Source organism: Myotis yumanensis, unplaced genomic scaffold, assembly GCF_028538775.1.
Source record: "Myotis yumanensis isolate MYYU_CA2020_CCGP unplaced genomic scaffold, mMyoYum1.0.hap1 SCAF_4, whole genome shotgun sequence".
NCBI lineage: Eukaryota > Metazoa > Chordata > Mammalia > Chiroptera > Vespertilionidae > Myotis > Myotis yumanensis.
The window spans coordinates 78372701-78392096 of NW_027223755.1; the positions used below are offsets into that span (position 1 = coordinate 78372701).

A 19396-nucleotide genomic window follows, 5' to 3' on the forward strand; every position below is an offset into this window, starting at 1 on the left:
AGGTCGGGACTGAGGCTCCGCTGGGGCTGCCCGCGCTCCGCGGAATGAAGGGCAAAGCCTCTGGAAGCAGAGCGCCCAGGTCCCCTCCGTTGGGGGCGGAGTAGGGAGAAAAGGGCTCAGCCCAGCTCTTCATCCTGGGAGGGAATCGGAAAACGGGAAGCGGAAGGAAAAGAGTATCCTGGCTTTCTCACTCTGTCACCTTGAGCCTATCGAGATTCTTCCTCCCACCTGGACTGGAGGGGAGATGAGCTCCGGTTCTTAAAGGAATTCCCAGTCACCAGGAAAAGTGTTCACCCAGGTTTAAATTACAAGTAGGTTTGATCCAAGAGTACCCCTATGGGTTCCGGCTCTGGGCTGGGTATGCAAGACCCTAGGGTCCACATGACCCTGTGTGTGTGCGTGGGTGCGTGTGCGTGTGTGTGTGTGTGTGCGCGCGTGCGTGTGTGTGTGTAAAGGCTACGTTCACCATTGCTGGTTAAGCAATTCTGACTTGGGTGTGATTCGATGCTCTGAATCTTAGTTTCCTTCGCTGTAAAATAGGGATGTTATGCTTGCTTGCTTGGCATCCTTGTGCTAGGAATTAAATGAAACACAATGTGTGTGAAAATGTGGTAGGCAGTTAGCCATGAGTAGAGAAAGGAGGATTGGCCAGGGACAGACGGTCACCAGGGTAGAAAGCCCCAGGTGACAATCTATTGAAGGCTGGGACCTTGCCCCCAGGGTGACTTTTCCTTCCCCTAGCTGCTAGCATATGGCTGGATATTCAGTTTGGACTTCCTGACCTTTTCTCCCTAGAGATAACATCTGTGCCTCAGTTGTATTTTAGCTCCAGGCCCAGATAAGCAGCAAACCCAGCCACGGCTGACGTCAGGACTAGCTGCTTTGAAAAATGACTCCCTGGTGCCAATCAATCAGTAGCGACCACAACCCTGAAAAGACACACCTGGAAAACTGCTGGATATTCTATTGAGATCTTCCCCCTGGGACCTCCCCTAAAATATTTACCTTAAATTTCTTAGGGAGGACCCAGTCCTCTCTTTCTCCCCAGAGCACACCAGTTGCCTTTCCCTTTCCTTTTCCCCACCCCCTCCCTGCCCCAGGCACAGTACCATTACCTCATTCACTCCTAGGCTCCAAGGACCCTTCTTTTGCCTCCATAACTTGTCTTTCTAAGTCCATTTCTTCTAGGAATTACTTTTTCTACCTCTTGATTTACCAAATAAATGTCCTCTTACAGTTTGGGTCTTGTCTCTGAATTCTTTCTGAAAGATCAGTCAGGAGCCGAAATCCAGGGATTATAGGCTTTATTAGGAGAAAGACCTTCGGGGCTGTCTCGCAAGGGGAGAGCAGCAACCCGTGCAGAGGTGAGCACTCCTTTTGAGGGGAGGAATAAGAAGGAATGGGGGCTTAGGGTACTCGGCGCACGCTGATTGGTGGCTTAATGTATGGTCCATATAAGGTACATAGTTAGGCACTCAGGTACTTAGGAACAAGGGCTTTGTGGTTCTCAACCTTCCTAATGCCGTGACCCTTTAATACAGTTCCTCATGTTGTGGTGACCCCCAACCATAAAATTATTTTCGTTGCTACTTCATAACTGTCATTTTGCTACTGTTATGAATCATAATGTAAATATCTGATATGCTATATGTGTTTTCCAATGGTCGTGATCCACAGGTTGAGAACCGCTGGCTTAGGGTATTTGGCAGGTGCTGATTAGTGGCTTAATGTATAGTCCATATAAGGTACATGGTTAGGCACTCAGGTATTTCTGGGCTGCAGATTACGTTTGCTGTTACTCCGCCCACCAGTTGGGGGAAGGGAGGATCTATCACTTTCCTAGCCAATAAAAAATGAATAGCTATGTAAAGAAGCAGGAAACTGTAATCCTAAACCAGGAAAATAAGTCATTAGGAACAGATCCAGAAATGACCTAAGTTATGCAATTAGGAGACAAGGACTTTAAAACAATTAATTGAATATGTTCAAGGATTTAAAACAAGCATGAACAGAAAAATACTAGGTAAAAAAAAAAAATTAATGGAGCTTCTGGAGATTAAAAAACCTCAACAGCCCGACCAGCATGGCCGACCTATGAACCAGGAGATCATGATTTGATTCCCAATCAGAGCACAGGCCTGGGTTGCTGGCTCCATCCCCAGTGTGGGGCATGCAGGAGGCAGCCAATCAATGATTCTGTCTCATCACTGATGTTTCTCTCTCTACCTCTCCCTTCCTCTCTGAAATAAATAAAAAATTAAACACACACACACACACACACACACACACACACACACACCAATACCTGAAAGGATCAGTGAGCTTAAACAGTAGCAATAGAAACTATAACTTGTAGGACTTACAATTATTGATCTCCTCCCCATCGTGGTCTTTATCTTACATGTAATGGGAGACTGAAAAATTCCTCCCTTTCCATCCTAATGTCTTACTATAGCTCTTCAGCCCCTGCTCCATGTAACTTCAGATAGCAGTATAAAGCTTGATAGGGAAACTGTTCCAGAGTTTAAGGCCCCCCGAGTCTCCAATATGGTCACTTTTGCACAATATGATTATCAAATACTGGCGGGGGGGGGGGGGTCTATCTGCAATCAGCAGCCCTTAGCCCAAATCAAACCCTAAATATTTTGAGTAATATTTACATTGGCCCGATCAGAGGCGCTGGGTGCCTGTGACTTGAGGCCGCGGCACAATTAGCCCAACCATAGAGTTGCGAAGCCTCCGCGTTTCCTAGAAGGTCCGCAGGCGCCGTTGCTCTACTCGCGGCGGGCGAGTGGGCGAGGGAGAGACACGGGAATTTCGGGTTAGCGCCCTCAGTTGGGGATTAATGGAGTCGCCGACCAGATCCCGGGACGGGGCCGGAACCTCTCGAGGGGAGCCCAGCCCACGTGGTCGCTGCCAGTGGACACCTAGGACTTCGTGGAGCAGGCGCCAAGCAGGTTTGGGGAGAAAAAAGCGACAGTGATGGGAGGAGTGGGTGCCGCGGGGAAGTCACGGCAGCTCCGCCACGGAAGGTGTCAGGCTCGCCCCCCCCCCGCCCCCTTTATGGGGAAGTCACGGGGCATTGACCCAGCGTCTTCCTGCAGACGCCAACCTTTGAGTATGTTCTGTGCAGGCACTTCTGTAGCGTTCAGGGAGAACTGAGTCTGGTGATGGATTGCCTGGTTGATACTGTGGTTTGGTTTGGTTTTGTTATAGGGAAAACGAGATGTGATTAAGAGTTTAAGGGTTCACATTGTGAAGTGGCATTTTAGATTCCGAGTTCCGGATGTCCAGTGTCCGCAGTAGATCAGGAAAAGGGTGCGGCCCCTTCTCCAGCGCTGAGCCGTTCTCAGGACGTGGTTGGAGCGCCTTCCCACGGAAGAGGCGCCGCGTTTTTAGCGACGTGAACGGTGTGTGAGGGGCTCTCCTTAAAATGCACTTACACACAGAGCAAGGTTCACCGGTAGCCAGAAAAGCACAACAAAGAGAAATCACGTGTGTACTCCCTGGGTAACAATATTAAATTTGTGTTGAAGAAAAAAAAAGCTAAAATGAAGGCCACAGTTTGGGTATAGCCCGAGCCCACTCACCCATAGCTAGGGAACCCAAACTTAAACTGTCCTAATTGCCCCCAAAATGCTCACTCTGTCCTTAAATGAAAGGTAAACTTTCTTCTGTTGGGTGACTTTGCATCTTCTTAGCCAATCAGCTACAAAGAAGTAAACTTGGCCCTGGCCGGGTGGCTCAGTGGTTAGAGCGTCAGGCCGTGCAGATTCAATCCCCAGGGATGGTCGGGGTGGTACGTGAGAGGCAGCCAATCTCTGAGAGACATAGATGTGTCTCCCCTCCTTCCCTGCCTCCTCCCCCGTACCTTCCACTCTCTTAAAAAAAAATCAATGGAGCCCTGGCCAGTTTGGCTCAGTGGATAGGGCGTCGGCCTACGGACTGAAGGGTGTCAGGTTCAATTCCGGTCAAGGGCACATACCCGGGTTGCGGGCTAAATCTCCAGTAGGGGGCGTGCAGGAGGCAGCCCATCAGTGATTCTCTCTCATCATTGATGTTTCTATCTCTCTCTCCCTCTCCCTTCCTCTCTGAAATCAATAAAGAAATATATATTTTTTAAAAATCAGTGGAAAACAAGGTACTTCTTCATTCATGTCTAGGGGGGTGAAAAATAATTTTCTCTCTACCCTTCTGAGTTAGCTGAAATCCTTGCAATAAAAGATTAAGAGAAACACAAGTTTATGAACATGTGTACCTCATGAATATATGGAGATACCCAGGGGAAAATGAGTAACTGCTGGATTGCCTGAATTCAGGCTTTTCCCATCTTAATAGGGAAAGGGGATGGAGAATGTACCTTTTAGAGGTTTTTAGAAAGATGAATGGTCTCTTAGAAGAATATATGGGAGGTCTGATAGTTTGTGACAAAGTTTTCTAGTCTCCTCTCTGTGATAAGAGCCAATCTTCCCTGGTTGATGAAACTCTCTGGGAGGGATTTATGACAGTTGAGTTTCTTTTGGAGGATCTGTCCTTAGGAAGATAAAGGGAGTTCATAGAAAACCTGTCTTTGCATTTGCTGTTTTTTAAGTGCCTGCAGCTCAAAATAGTCAACATTCCAAAGGAGCATACTTTGGGGTGGTGTATTCTGCTACCCCTCACATGCTTTTATAAGCTGAGCAGCAACTGCTAAGAGCCCAGCTTCTCAGCACCTTGAGTTTTGAAGTCTCCGCGTTTGTGGTTTGTTTCTTGCTGGATAAAATATCCATATGAAGTAAAGCTGAATTTCTTTTTGACAATGATTACTTCTTTGTGTATAACAGGTAGCCTGAAATCTGATAATTGCCCGCTCCCATTGGTCTGTGTCCATTGGTCATGCTCATATGCCTGGATACAAGTCCTTTGGCTGATCTCTTACCCCACCACCCCTCCACCCCACCCTCCCCTGCCTTCCCTCTGAGGTTTGGCAGGCGGTCTATTTGATACTTCTGTGTCTCTGGATCTATTTTTGTTCATCAGTTTATGTTATTCATTATATTCCACAAATGAGTGAGATCATGTGATATTTATCTTTCTCCGGCTTATTTCTCTTAGCATAATGCTCTCCAGGTCCATCCATGCTTTGCAGATGGTAAGCGTTCCTTCTTTTTTACAGCAGCATAGTATTCCATTGTGTAGATGTACCACAGGTTTTTAATCCACTCATCTGCGACAGAGTGCTATTTTTATAATGAGGTACTGCAGAACATATTCTAGGGAAAAGGGGAGGGCTGGGCCACAGGTTCTTTTGACTGTAGTTTTGAAAATGGATCTAGCTTCAGAAATTACTAAAAAAAAAAAAAAAATGATTCTAGTGGCTTCTTTCATTTTATCACATATTCCAACATTAAATAGTGGCTTTGTGTTAGCTGAGGTTTATTGGCCCTGTTGGAATTCCCAGAGTTGCCTAGTGAGAGAGGTTCAAATGTGTACTGGCCTCACTCCTTACCTTTATTTTTTATTTTTTCTCTTTCAGCTTAGCCTGGTGGCCAGGATCCTGCCCCATCTTAGAAACCAGGCTATGGCAGCTGTGTTCCTGACAGCCCCATGGAAGGTGAGCTGGGTTCTCCTCCGCTTCCTCAGTATAGTCCCTGTGACTATAGTGGGCGATGGCTTTCATGTGGCTTTAACTCTTTTGTTCAGGTTGATCCATCTTTATCAATTTGGGGATTTTTCCTTCTTGGAAGGCAATGTAAAGACCTTAAACTTGAGTTCTTTATGTGTAAAATGGGATAATGGTAGTACCTACAGCAAAGAGTTGTGAGGATTAAATGAAGTAAGGAATGTGGAGTACTTTTCATAGTATCTAATTACCTTTTAAGCACTCTGTAAGTTTTAGCTATTATAACCACAGTTGTTTATTGTTTTTGTTAGTGAGCATTATTGTGTATCTATTGTGTACTTTATGCTGGGAGATAAACTCTTACTTCAGAGTTTATAGGATGTTTGGAAAGGTAGATACGTAAATTCTTATAATACAGGGGTAAGTTCTCGTCTAATGGATATAATGGAAGCTTAATTATTGAATTTATAACATTATGGCTGGTGATGATAAGAAATTGAGTTTAAAAGTAAGGGACAAGTTGGAAAGCGATTGTAATAATTTTAAAGTGCAGTCTTGAACAGGAGGGAGGGAATTCAGGTTGTAGCAAATGGTCCATATTGCTCCAGCATCTCTGCATCTCCTGAGGGATCTTGAAACTCCGCCTGCCTTCTCAGCTTTATCTCCAGCCTTCCCCCACAGCCAGAGGATCTGCACACTGGGATGCATAGCGCTCTTCCATTCGTCCATTCTTTTGTATTTCCTGTTCTTGCTGTCCACAGGCAAACTCACTTATTCATATTTTAAGACTCAACTCAAAAATCATCTTCTCTGTGAAAACCTCTCTGACTTCCTACATTAACTACATAACTTTTGCCAGTGTTCTCAAGTAGGGCACTCATGGGCAGGGTTCAGGGGAGGGTTGTGGAGAGATTGCAGGTGAGTGTGTAGAGTTTTCTTTACAGAAGTTGTTCCAATGAGGGAATGAGAGAGTGGAAACCAGAGGGGAAGCAAGGCACAAGGCAGATCTTTTTAAGAATAGGAGATAGTTTAGCATTTTTGCTGGCTAAGGGAAAGAAGTTAAGAGAGGAGTGAGTGTTTAGGAAAGAACACGCCTGTGTTTCTCTACTTTCATGCTTTTCACTTCTGACACCAGACGTGGGGTTATTCTACTTATCCAGCAGTTATGACACCAGCTAAGTGCCCTGCAATGTAACTCAATTCTGACAGCCTATTTGGACTTAGCATAGGGCCCTATAGGTTAAGGCCTCAGTCCAGCAAGACTGCCCCTTAGTTCAGACACCAATCACAGTCCAGTTTGTCCCCTATGCTTCTGAATGACCAGCTATAAATTGGAGGTTCCCATGACCCCTTCCTCAGATGCCATTAATATGCTGCAGTGGCTCAAAGACTCAGAAAAACAGTTTACCTAGATTCCTGGTCCATTATAAAAGGATATAACTCAGGAACAGTCAGATGGAAGAGAGTATAGGGCAAGGTATGTGGGAAGAGGTGAAGAGCTTCCATACTGTGTCCAGGCATACCACGCTCCCAGCATCTCCGGGACTTCACTAACCCATATTGGGTTTTCAATGGAGGCTCATTACATAGGTTTGATTGATTAATTAATTGGCCTTTGATCATAGGTTAACCTTCAGCTCCTATCCCCTTCTCTTAGTTGGGGGGCGGAAGGGGTCTGAAAGTTCTAACCCTCTAATCCTGTGGTTGTGCTGCCATTTTTAGGGACTTTCTAAAGTTCATCTCATTAACATAAACTCAGGTGTGGTGGAAGAAAGTTATTATGAGTAACAAGACATGCCTTTTACCTTTATGGCTCTGGACCTATCTGAGAAACCGAGGACAAAAGGCCAAATATTAAAAGATGCTCATTTGGTGTTATTCCTTTAGGAAATTCCAGGGGTTTTAGGAACTCTGTGTGAGAAAGAGGGATGAAGACTATATATATATATATATATATATATATATATATATATATATATTTTTTTTTTTTTTTTTTTTTTTTTTACTGTAAATCACAATATCACAAAGGGAAAGAGAGGAAAGAGAAAGAAAAGGAAGACTCATCATTGGATTCAGACCCTGGCAGAGACAGGAGAGAATGGAATCAATGGCAGAGGAGGAGAGATTACTAGAAGGACAACCTCTTCCTCTGAGGAAGAAGAGGAATGAGTAAAAATGTAGGTAATGTCTAGGGGAGGCGGTGGGGAATACGAGAGGAGTTAAAGAGCATGTGCCCCAAGGGCTGTTTTCTGGGACATAACTGGCAGTGCATTCTGAAAGGGAAGGGGAGCTCCCTCTCCTCACAGCCCCCTCCAATTACCTCCCAGGGGTGTTGACCACTGGATCATTCCCATGTTGGTTTCTCCATCTTCCTCCACTGGATCGTTCACTTCCTGAAGCAGGTACCAGGGCTGCTATAGGGTTGTACAGTTGTGCACTTAGCAACTCGAGGGGGCCCCATCACACCACTTTCATCATAATAGAGTTGAGCAGTTCACAGCCTGAGTTGTAACCTTATATTTATTACTGACCGATAGCATGAAGGTTAACAACTTATTGGTGCTCAGTAAACGTTTCTTAAAGGAACAGGAGTGATAAATATGTAGAGTACCACTGTGGGGAATATAAGAGCAAGAGTTTTGAGAATCTTTAAGGGCTCAACTGTAACACCAAATGTACAGAGATAACTCGTGGGAGATTAAACCATCTCATCCCCTGGCACCTAATAACCTTCATGTAGGTATAGAGAATGCAGATAGCTGAGTTGGTCAGGTTCAGGAGGCAATAAAAGGAGGGACATTTAGGATGGTGGTGAGAGAAAGCCTGAGGAAGTCAGGGTCAGTGGGGAGGAAAGAAAGGCCATGGAATTTGGGAGATTGTGGTGTCTGAATCCAGAGGAGAGGTGTGAGAAGCTTCTCAGGATGGGGTGGGTATTCTCTGTTGCTGAGCACCTTTGTTCTGCGCAAATACCCCCGGAACCCACACCATCAATGTCTTATAAGAGAAAGGAGTATAGTGAGCAGACAACCAGGCCTCTGCTCCAAGAGCTCCAATAGCATATGAATGAGATGCCTTCTGTTCTTGGCCCATCTGAGGTGAACACACATTTGCAAATGGAAACTTCGACTGCGTACATTGTGCTGAACACCTGATCCCCCTGGTTATACTCTGTACTTTTCCTGACTTTGGTCTGTGCCCTGGGAGGCTGACCTTTATATTTACCATCAGTGGGCTCCCTTGCCCTCTGGCTTCTGGTTGGTTTTTGGCAATGGAATGGTGGGAGTCAGGGGACCAGAGGCTTGGAGGAAATTAATGTCAGATGCTTATTCCTACAGATTCCTCCTTGCTGGGCTGCATTTCTCTAAGACCCTGGTTTCAGCCTTGTTTCCTCTCAACAACTTTCTATATTCTAATAACCCCTTCCCTGCTTTCTCCATCAGACTTAGTCGGTAATGGTTCCCTAGGAGAGCCAGCCCCTGCATGCTTCACAGGCCCTGTTGGAAGCCTGTCCATTCTTTTGTGACTAGTCTGCACACTAAGCTATCCTCACTGACCTCATTTGAGTGTGCTATCTCTTCCCTGTGCGAGCCCTGGCAGAAAAATCATTTGCAAAGGGTTGTGTGTATAGAGCAGGATTTGGGCAAGTTGACCTGGACCTGATCGTAAAGTTTTATTGGAACACAGTGATGCCCATTTGCTTTCCATGGCTTTCTTTCATGCTATAGAAGCAGAGCTGAATAATTGCAGCAGAGACCAAAGGGCCTGAGAAGCCTAAAATATTTATCTGGCCCTCTAAAGAAAAAAGACATGTCTGGGAAGACTGAAGTTGATTCCTGAATCTACTTACTAATTGAATGAACTTGGCCAAATCACTTTATCTAATCAAACATGACTCATAGAATAATAGCAGCTCACAAAGTTATTGTCAGAATTGAAGCTATAATTAGTCACTGTGTTTTTAGGAGTTGCTGTCCTTTGAGGATGTGGCTATGTACTTCACCAGAGAAGAGTGGAACAAACTTGATTGGGCTCAAAAGGACCTCTACAGAGATGTGATGCTGGAGAATTACAGAAACATGATTTTGTTGGGTAATGACTTGGCTTACAGATTTGCCTTTGATTGTCTACACAAATTCTAAAATCAGAAAAAGCACTGAAAACCAAAAATGTTTTCATAACTCATTTGGCTACAAGATTCAACCTGGTCATCCAATGGCCGAACTTGACTTCACCCTACAAGTCAAGCTATTTATCATCCTTACTAGAGGCCTGGTACACGAAATTTGTGCACAGGTAGAGTTCCTAGGCATGGCCAACGATCAGGGCCAATCTGTGGGGTGACTGGCGGGGCGATCAGGGGGGCCCCTGCTGGCACCTGCCTTGGCTGGGCTAGGGTCTGTGGGCTGGGGGCAGCTCCTGCGTTGAGTGCCTGCCCCCTGGTGGTCAGTGTGTGTAATAGCAACTGGTTGTTCTGCCGTTTGGTCAATTTGCATATTAGGCTTTTATTATATAGGATTTTTCCCATTTGACTTTTGTATCTATATATTTAGCATCAGGAATATCAATGTGCTTGATTAAAGGTACAGTTCCAAACCCTGTTAGGTTTTGGGGTAGTATATAATAGAAAGTCACCCTTTCTAAATCTGGAAAAATTCTGAATCCTGAAACTCATCTGGCTTCAGATAAGGGATTGGGGATGAGGAAATTTCCTTTTGTTTTAGAGTTCATTTCCCACCACCATTGACCTCTATATCTATGACTTCTTGGAGTTGAAAAGATTGTGGCTGATTGGATTCCCAAAGGTTAGCTTCTTACTCTCTTGAAATGTCTTATTTCTTTTCTCTGGAAATGATTCCTTCCTTGTTTGCAACATCACTCGTTGCCCAGGAAATGATTCTTAACTGACTTGACTTTATTTCTGAACCTTCACTGCTTCTTTCTTCCCAGGAGCCAGCCTTTCTCTTAAGCCAATGCAGAATGTCCTACTGTGGAAGTTACCTGGATAAATAGTTTTCTTTCTGGGGATATATGCTTGACCCTCACACTGACACTCTTGACACAGTTTCTGTCATAGGATTATCTACCCACCTCTGGGTTTTTTTTATGATTCTTTTTCTTTAAAAAAAAAAAATACAAGAGCGTATTTGAATACATGGAAGGTATAGAAAAGCATGAAGGGAAGGAAAAAACATTCGGGGTAATACTGTTAATATTTTGGAGTATTTACTTCCAGTATTTTTTCCCCATGCTTTAAAAAATGTAGCTTAGTGCCTTGGCCAGTGTGGCTCAGTTGGTTTGCCCTGGTCAGAGTACATGTGGGAGGTGACTGGTTAATGTTTCTCTCTCTCCCTTTCTCTCTCTAAAATCAGTAAAAACATTTTTTTAAAATGTAGCTGAGCATATTCTTTGTATAATTCTGTAATCCCTTTAAAACTTAACATTATAGCATCAGAATTTTCCCTCTATTAAAAACCCCCATAATATAGTAAATAATCTTAATGTAAATCTATTGTATGATCCTTAATATTTAATTATTTTCCCAATCAGGAATATTAAGCTTGGCTTTGTTTTAGTTGTTGATTCGCTTGTGTGTTTATCATTTTCTATATGATAAAGTGCCAATGGATATTCTGACTATAAATCTTTATATGAATTTCTGATTATTCCCAAGATATACTGGTATTCCTAAGACTGGAATGTTGGAGTTAGCGGGTATGGTACTTTTAAGTTTCTTAATATATATGTATTATTGAATGATATTTCAGCAATAGAATAGAAAATAAAAAGTCCCAGTACTCAGAAATAACTTGTCAACATTTTGGTTTACTTTTTCCTAGTCTTTTAATATATATGTATACTTATGTACATATCCACGTATAGTTTTAAAACATTAAATTTGGATCATACTTTACATGAGTTTTGTATTCTGCTTTAAAAATGTATAGGGAGCACTTCCCTGTTTTAATATGTTTTTTTAAAAATAATTATTATTGAAAGTATTACATATATCCCTTTTTCCCCCATTGACCCTCAATAAATATTTTTTAAACATGGATTTTTAATATGTGCCTAATACTTTTCCCTTTATTATATTAATTGCTATACTTTAATTACTCCCCTATTGACATTTATTTCCAGTTCTACATTGTTGCAACTCTGCTGAAAATCTCTGGAACCTTAATTTTTCCTTTGACTGTATTTCTTTCCTTTTTAATATTTTTTATTGATTTCAGAGGGGAAGGGAAAGGGAAAGAGAGAGATAGAAACATCAATGATGAGAGAGAATCATTGATAGGCTGCCTCCTGCATGCCTCCAACTGGGGACTGAGCCTGCAACCCAGGCGTGCGCCCTGACCAGGAATCGGACCCATGATCTCCTGGTTCATAGGTCAATGCTCAACCACTGAGCCATTTCTAAGAGTGAGTTTACCACATCCAAGGGGTGAATATCATTCAGGCTGTCAATAAAGATTGTCAGATTTTCACAAAGATTGTGCAGATTTCTATTCTCAGGAGCCCTTTTGATTATTGTCCTTATCTCCTTGCCACTGTAAACCCAAAGTGGTTAATCTGAGCTCTAGGGCATCTCTGTAACTCACTAACCATCACATCCATTTACTTCCCCATGAATAGGATTTCAGATTCCGAAACCTGAGGTGATCTGTCAGCTGGAACAGTGGGAAGATCCATGGATCCTGGATCTACCAAGAGCTGGGACTAGAAGGGCTTCCAGTAGTGCTTGCCCAGGTGGGTGAGAAGTCCCAGACAAGCAGAAACCATAAAGAGGAAGGGAATCACATTAATGAAGCTCCTTCTGTGTCCTTAATACTGAGCCAGGTGTTTAGCATACCTTCTCTCACTTCTTCATCCCTACTGCCCTCTGAAGGTAGTAGTAATACCATAAGCTCCATTTTCCAGAGGAAGAAACTAATAGATTAAGATATCTCTCACATGGACCATCAGCCTGTGGACTGAAGGGTCCTGGGTTTGATTCCCATCAAGGGCACAGGCCTGATCCCCAGTAGGGGGCGTGCAGGAGGCAGCCAATCAATGATTCTCAATATTGATGTTTTTATCTCCCTCTCCCTTCCTCTCTGAATGCAATAATATATATATTCTTTGGAGTATTGATTGGGCTTAATATATATATATAATATATATATATATATATGTATATTTTAAAAAGATAATCTATCACACAGAAGATTGCTAGTTGGGATTTGATCTCGAGTTTGCAAAGTGCATTCTCTTTTGCATTAAAGTGCTTCACTGAAGCAGCTGGTCTGGTGTTTTCTGACAGCTCTTATGCCATATTAGCTATTGCTTTCTTCTACCCTCATTACTTATCCTTTCTCTTGTTCCCTTGCTTTCATTTTGCTTTGGTGTTACTTGGTATTTCTTGATGTACCTACTTTTTCCTACTTACTATCTCCTGTTGCTGCTTCTACCCTTTTCCATGTCCCTCTACTCCAAGGTTTCTCAGTTGGAGCACTTCGACATTTGAGCTAGATAGTTCTTTGTTGAGGGGAGCTGTCCTGTGCATTGTAGAATATTCAGCAGCATTCTTGGCCTCCACCCACTAGATGCCAGTAGCACCACCCCAGTTGTGACAACCAAAATTATCTCCAGACATTGTCAAATGTCTCCTAGGATGTAAAACCACCCTGGTTGATGACCTCTGCTCTGTTTTGTTGACTTTTGTACCTTCTTCTCTCTGGTTCCTTTTCTTTCTTACACTTTTTTTCATTTTTAAGGAGTTCTTCCTCCCAGATATATTAAAAAACATGTTTATCGTATAAGATACTCTCCCCCCACATTTATGTGACACTACTGAGTACCTTTAGTAAGTTGCTTTTCAGTAATGATGAGGGGTTCACTTTGTTCTCACATTCTCTAACACACTTTTTAAAAAAATATATTTTATTGATTTTTTTACAGAGAGGAAGGGAGAGGGATAGAGAGTTAGAAACATCAATGAGAGAGGAACATCGATCAGCTGCCTCCTGCACACTCCCTACTGGGGATGTGCCCGCAACCAAGGTACATGCCCTTGACCGGAATCGAACCTGGAACCCTTCAGTCTGCAGGCAGACAGACGCTCTATCCACTGAGCCAAACTGGTCAAGGCACTAACACACTTTTTTAAAAAATATATTCTTATTGATTTCAGAGAGGAAGGGAGAGGAAGAGAGATGGATAAAAACATCAATGAGAGAGAATCATTGATTGGCTGCCTTCTGCATGCCTCCCACTGGGGATCAAACCCCACAACCCCGGCATGTGCTGACTCGGAATCAGACCGTGATCTCCTGGTTCAGAGGTCGACATTCAACCACTGAGCCACACTGGCTGGGATAATAGCTTCTTGTACATTTTTTAGTTGGTTGGTTGATATCAAGAACTCTTTCAGTTATAAAAGCTGAGAGTCCTATTAAAATCAGAATTTTGGCCTCTCTATTATGATGATGTAACTAAGCAAACATTTCTTAGCTTCATTTCAGTGTCTTATATTACAAACAGTTGGCTTCTTTTCCCTTTTTTTCTTCTGTGTGGACAGGTGATTTATATATTTTCTTTTTTTAAATATATTTTTATTGAATTCAGAGAGGAAGGGAGAGGGAGAGAGAGATAGAAACATCAATGATGAGAGAGAATCATTGATTGGCTGCCTCCTGCACATTCCCCACCGGGGGATCGAGCCTGAAACCTAGGCATGTGCCCTTGACTGGAATCCAACCTGGAACCTTTCAGTCTGCAGTCCGACGCTCTATCTACTGAACCAAACCAGCCATATATATATATTTTTTAATTTAATTTAATTTTATTTTTGCTAGGTTCTGAAGCCAGATACCAGATGAAAAAGCTAACTCCAAAGCAGAAAATTTCTGAAAATACAGAGTCGTGTAAGATATCGGTGGTAAAGCAGAAGACGGCCATGACGCCTTCAGAAAAGTTACTTAAATTTAACAAATTTGTGGACATTTACAGAGTTGTACTTCCTACTGTTGATAATGAATACAACAAGTACTTCCTTCAAAACCTTAACCTTTTTCAAGATCAGAATGGTCAAACAAGTAAGAAGCAGAGCAAATATAATGAGTATGGAAAACCCTTCAATCAGAGATCATTGTTTCTGAGGCATAAGCAAATTCTGACAAATGCAAAATCTTATGAATGCAGTGTATGTGGAAGAGCCTTCAAACGTCAGGCAAATTTTGTTCAACATCAGAGATTTCACACTTCAGAGGATCCCTTTGAGTGTGACATATGTGGGCAAGCCTTCAAACAGAAGTCTGCTCTTACTGCCCATAAACAGTGTCACCCTCAAGAAAAGCCATATAAATGTCATGAATGTGGAAAATGTTTCCGTCAGATGGCATATCTTGTTGAACATAAAAGGATCCATACCAAAGAAAAACCCTATAAATGTAGTGAATGTGAAAGAACATTTAGTCAGAATTCAACTCTAATTCGACATCAGGTAATCCACAGCGGAGAAAAACCCCATAAATGCCTTGAATGTGGAAAAGCCTTTGTTCGGAACTCAACCCTTAAGAGCCATCAACAAATTCACAGTAAACAGAACGCTCACAAATGCAGTGAATGTGGAGAATCCTTTGGTCGGAATATAGATCTCATTCAGCATAAAAGGACCCATACTAAGGGGAAATTATTTGAATGTAGAGAATGTGGAAAAACTTTTAGTTTTAAGTCAAATCTTCGTCGACACAAGGTCATTCATAATGGAGAGAGACCCTATAGATGTGACAAATGCGGGAAATCTTTCAGTTGGCGCACGAGCTTTATTAAGCATCAGAGTACTCACAGAGAGCAGGTATCTATGTGACTAATGAGAAAAGCTCTAATTTAAAGACCAGTACTTGTCACTATTGCAAGTATATGTAATAAGATCATTTTACAAAATTAATAAACAAGAGCCGAAGTCTGTCTTTCTGTGGGGGCCCTCATTTTGTAGGTAACCTTGCTGTAGTCCAGAATTACTTTTTTTTTTTTTTTTTTTTTTTTTATTGATTTTTTACAGAGAGGAAGGGAGAGAGATAGAGAGTTAGAAACATCGATGAGAGAGAAACATCGATCAGCTGCCTCCTGCACATCCCCCACTGGGGATGTGCCCGCAACCCAGGTACATGCCCTTGACCGGAATCGAACCCGGGACCCTTCAGTCCACAGGCCGACGCTCTATCCACTGAGCCAAACCGGTTTTGGCTAGTCCAGAATTACTTAATAGAAAATGTGATAGGCTGTTGTATCCAGTTTCCCTTGAGTCCCTATACCTTTGTTCCCCCCAAGTCAAGGCATAAGGGAGGCTTGGTAGCTTCGCTCTGTGGTCCCCCAGGCTGGAGATCATTTAATATATTGTGAATGATTTAAGAAGGCCTTTCTTGGTTTTACACAGAATAATGACTTGATATTGATAGGCTGTTTAAAAGTAAGTGCCACTTGTAGCTAGTGAGGTATTAAGAATAAAAATTTTTAATAAAATTTAGTGTTCTACTGTAGTGATTTTCAACATTTTTCATCTCATGGCACACATAAACTATTTACTAAAACTCTGCGGCACATCAAAAAATATATTTTTGGCCGATTTGCCCAAAAAAGTAGGTAAGATTTTGATTCATTCACACCGGAAAGCTACTATTTTGTTTCTGTTGTCATTTTATTTGACAATCTAAGGGAAAAGAGGTTAGCACCCCTGACTAAATGGTCAGGTATTGCATATTTTAAAAATTCTTCCTGCATAGCAGTGTGCTGGTTGAAAATTACTACATTCTATGAAGAGTTCTAAGTCAGTGCTTACAGCAGATGCTGTTGGTGCCCTGCTCCTGCCCCTTTGGCCTTAGCCTCTCTGTGTGTTTCATTTGCCTTGCACTATCTTCATCTGTTGGTCTGCAGGCTTTTTCTAAAATCATGGAAGGCCTCTGCTCTGTATATCCTGGGAGCAGGCTTTACCCAGTGCTTGATGAGAATTTGATATAAACCAGATCTCCCTCCCCTTGGGAGGAGCACATAGGTTATCTGAAGCATCTGTTGTACACTGTTTTCAGATTTTCCCATGGGATTATACACATTCACTTACAATGGCAGCTGTCTTTTCCCTTATCTGTCCTTTCACTCCCCTGCCAGTGTTTCAGCACCTCTCCCACAAGTAAATGGCTTGTACTAAAAAAGTGTCAAATATTATCCTTGAGGAGCCATATCCTTTCAATCCCACAGTTATTCCAAGCATAGTTTTTGTAAAATAAAAATGGTTTATCAATTCCAAATTGTATAAAACATATGGGAGAAACCTAGCCAATCAACACAACTGTTGCCACATGGAAAGTTACTTGTATCAAACTTCAAGTTTAAGAATGTACAAATGTTCCTTTTATCATGTCTATAGTAATTACTTATGCTTTTCCATTTAAGTGTTTTTAAAACTCTACATATCCCCATTATTTTTTCTTTCCCAGTACAATAACGGGAGGAAGAGGATCCCTCACATCCACAAGTTTCTAACTGGAAAGAAGGGGCAGTAGAAAACTGCTTAGAGAGTTGTTTTAACCATTCCCTGTCAGGGCACATGCCTGGGTTGTGGCTCAACCCCCAGTAGGCGGCGTGCAGGAGGCAGCAGATTGATGATTCTCATCACTGATGTTTCTCTTTCTCCCTCTCTCTTAAATCAATAAAAACATATTTGAAAAAAGCAAATGATCTGAAACAAATCTGGCATGTTAAGAATGGATAAATCTGTGTGGTACATATGTGAATGTTCTTTAAAACCAGGCAATTTTGTTTATTTGTATGTTAGCAATATTTCATAATAAACTATTGTATCCAGTTATTGGATACAATTATTTCACAATAAATAATATAATGCAAAAGTATATGAAGATATGTGACAGTAAATAATTATAAAAAGAACCTCCCGGGCATCTTCACCCTAGTTAAGAATTAGGTCATTTTCAGAATCAAAGCCCCTTACAATCTCTCCAAACTCATCTCCCTTTCTCTTCACCAAAGGTTAACAAATAAAATACTCTGAGTTTTATGTTAATCATTCCTTTGTATAATGTATACATACTATTTACTCATGTCTGGACATTACACTATTTAGTTTTGCTTATTCTGGAATTTTACATACATGGGATACTTTAGTACTTTCACTGCATGTGTGTTTTGAGAATCATCCATATTTCTGTGTAGCTGTGGTCCAGTCATATTTACTGGTGCTCAGTACTTCTTTGTAGGAGTATACCACAACTTATGAATCTATTCTTTTGTCGATGGGCTTTTAGGGTATTTCCACTTTAGGGCTATTATAAAACAACATGTCAACATGCCTTAGTTCCCTGTGAAAAGCCCTAGACATAGACACATTTTCATGATGAGTCATAAGATACATACGTTTTTCAGCCTGAATAAGTAATGCCAAGCCTTGGCTGGGTAGCTCATTGGTTAGAGAGCTGTCCCGATACACCAAAGTTGCAGGTTTGATCCCCAGTCAGGGCATATAAAAGAATCAACCAATGAATGCATAAATAAATGGGACAACAAATCATTTCTCTCGCTAAAATCAGTAATGCCAAACTTTCTATAATACATGTAACAATTTACACACCCAACAGCAATAGACGAGAGTTCCTACCACTCTGTGTTTATGAATACTTGGTTCTGACATTTTTTTTTTAAATATTTTTTTAATTGATTTTTTACAGAGAGGAAGGGAGAGGGATAGAGAGCTAAAAACATCAATGAGAGAGAAACATCGATCAGCTGCCTCCTGCACATCTCCCACTGGGGATGTGCCTGCAACCCAGGTACATGCCCTTGACCGGACTCGAACCTGGGACCCTTGAGTCCGCAGGCCGATGCTCTATCCACTGAGCCAAACCGGTTAGGGCGGTTCTGACATTTTAAAAATTATTTGTTAATCCTCACTTGAGGATATTTTTCCATTGATTTTTTGAGAGAGTGGGAAGGGAGAGGGAGAGAAAGAGAAACATCGCCTTGAGGGAGGCACATCAATTGGTTGCCTTTGCACACGCCCCGACTAGGGCTGGGGATCGAGACTACAACCATGCCCTTGATTGGAATCGAACCCGGGACCCTTCAGTCCATAGGCCAACACTCTTTCCACTAAGCTAAACAGGCTAGGGCCTGACAGATTTTTAAAGATTTGATAATCTGTAAGGTGTGAAATAGGAGTATCTAATTGTGGATTAATTTGCATATCTATTAATACTAATATAATTGAGCAGCTTTTCATTATCATGGGCTGTGATTTCTATTTTGTCTTTTCCTGATCTTAATGTAGTTGAATTTATCAGTCTTTTATAGTGCTTTTTGAGTCTTGTTTCAGATTGCTACCAATTTATCAGAAATTTGTTTTTCTTCTAGGTGCACAGCTAGATCACATTTCACAGATTATATTGTTCAACATGTCTAGGTGACTGAGTCCTAACCAAGAGAATGAGTAGAGGTGATGTGTGCTACTTCTTGGCTAGGCCCATGAAAGCTCTGACACCTCCGTGCTCTTGTCTTCCTTCCAGTTGACGAGGTTAGGAAACCCAGGGCATTTTGGCAGCCATGTATTGAAGATGGCAGGGCTGCCATCAAACTGATGGCTTGGAGGAGAGCCACCCTGCCAGTCATGTGTATGTGCCTTAAACTTACAGGAGCGAGAAATGAACAACTATAGCTTTTGGGGTGTTTTTTAGAGCTGTTATCATAAGTTAACTTTATACATGTTTAAGATATTCTTCACTGATCTGAGATCAGAAAAAGACCACC

General features: G+C 42.0%; 1 protein-coding gene across 6 annotated transcripts; it reads left to right on the forward strand.

The window, feature by feature from the left end:
• The first annotated feature begins 1 nt into the window (after nt 1).
• Nucleotides 2-17540, forward strand: ZNF789 (zinc finger protein 789). Of its 6 annotated transcripts, none has more exons than XM_070412583.1 (6): nt 2-311; nt 5516-5593; nt 9565-9691; nt 12236-12349; nt 14437-15437; nt 17077-17540. In XM_070412583.1, the coding sequence occupies exons 2-6, from the start codon at nt 5561-5563 to the stop codon at nt 17140-17142; spliced, it is 1341 nt and encodes a 446-aa protein (XP_070268684.1). In that variant the 5' UTR covers nt 2-311; nt 5516-5560; the 3' UTR covers nt 17143-17540. The 6 variants fall into 6 exon arrangements, with proteins under 6 accessions (XP_070268684.1, XP_070268683.1, XP_070268685.1 ...); XM_070412582.1 differs by lacking the exon at nt 2-311 and adding an exon at nt 2875-2957; XM_070412584.1 differs by lacking the exons at nt 2-311; nt 12236-12349 and adding an exon at nt 2875-2957.
• The last annotated feature ends 1856 nt before the right edge of the window (nt 17541-19396 follow it).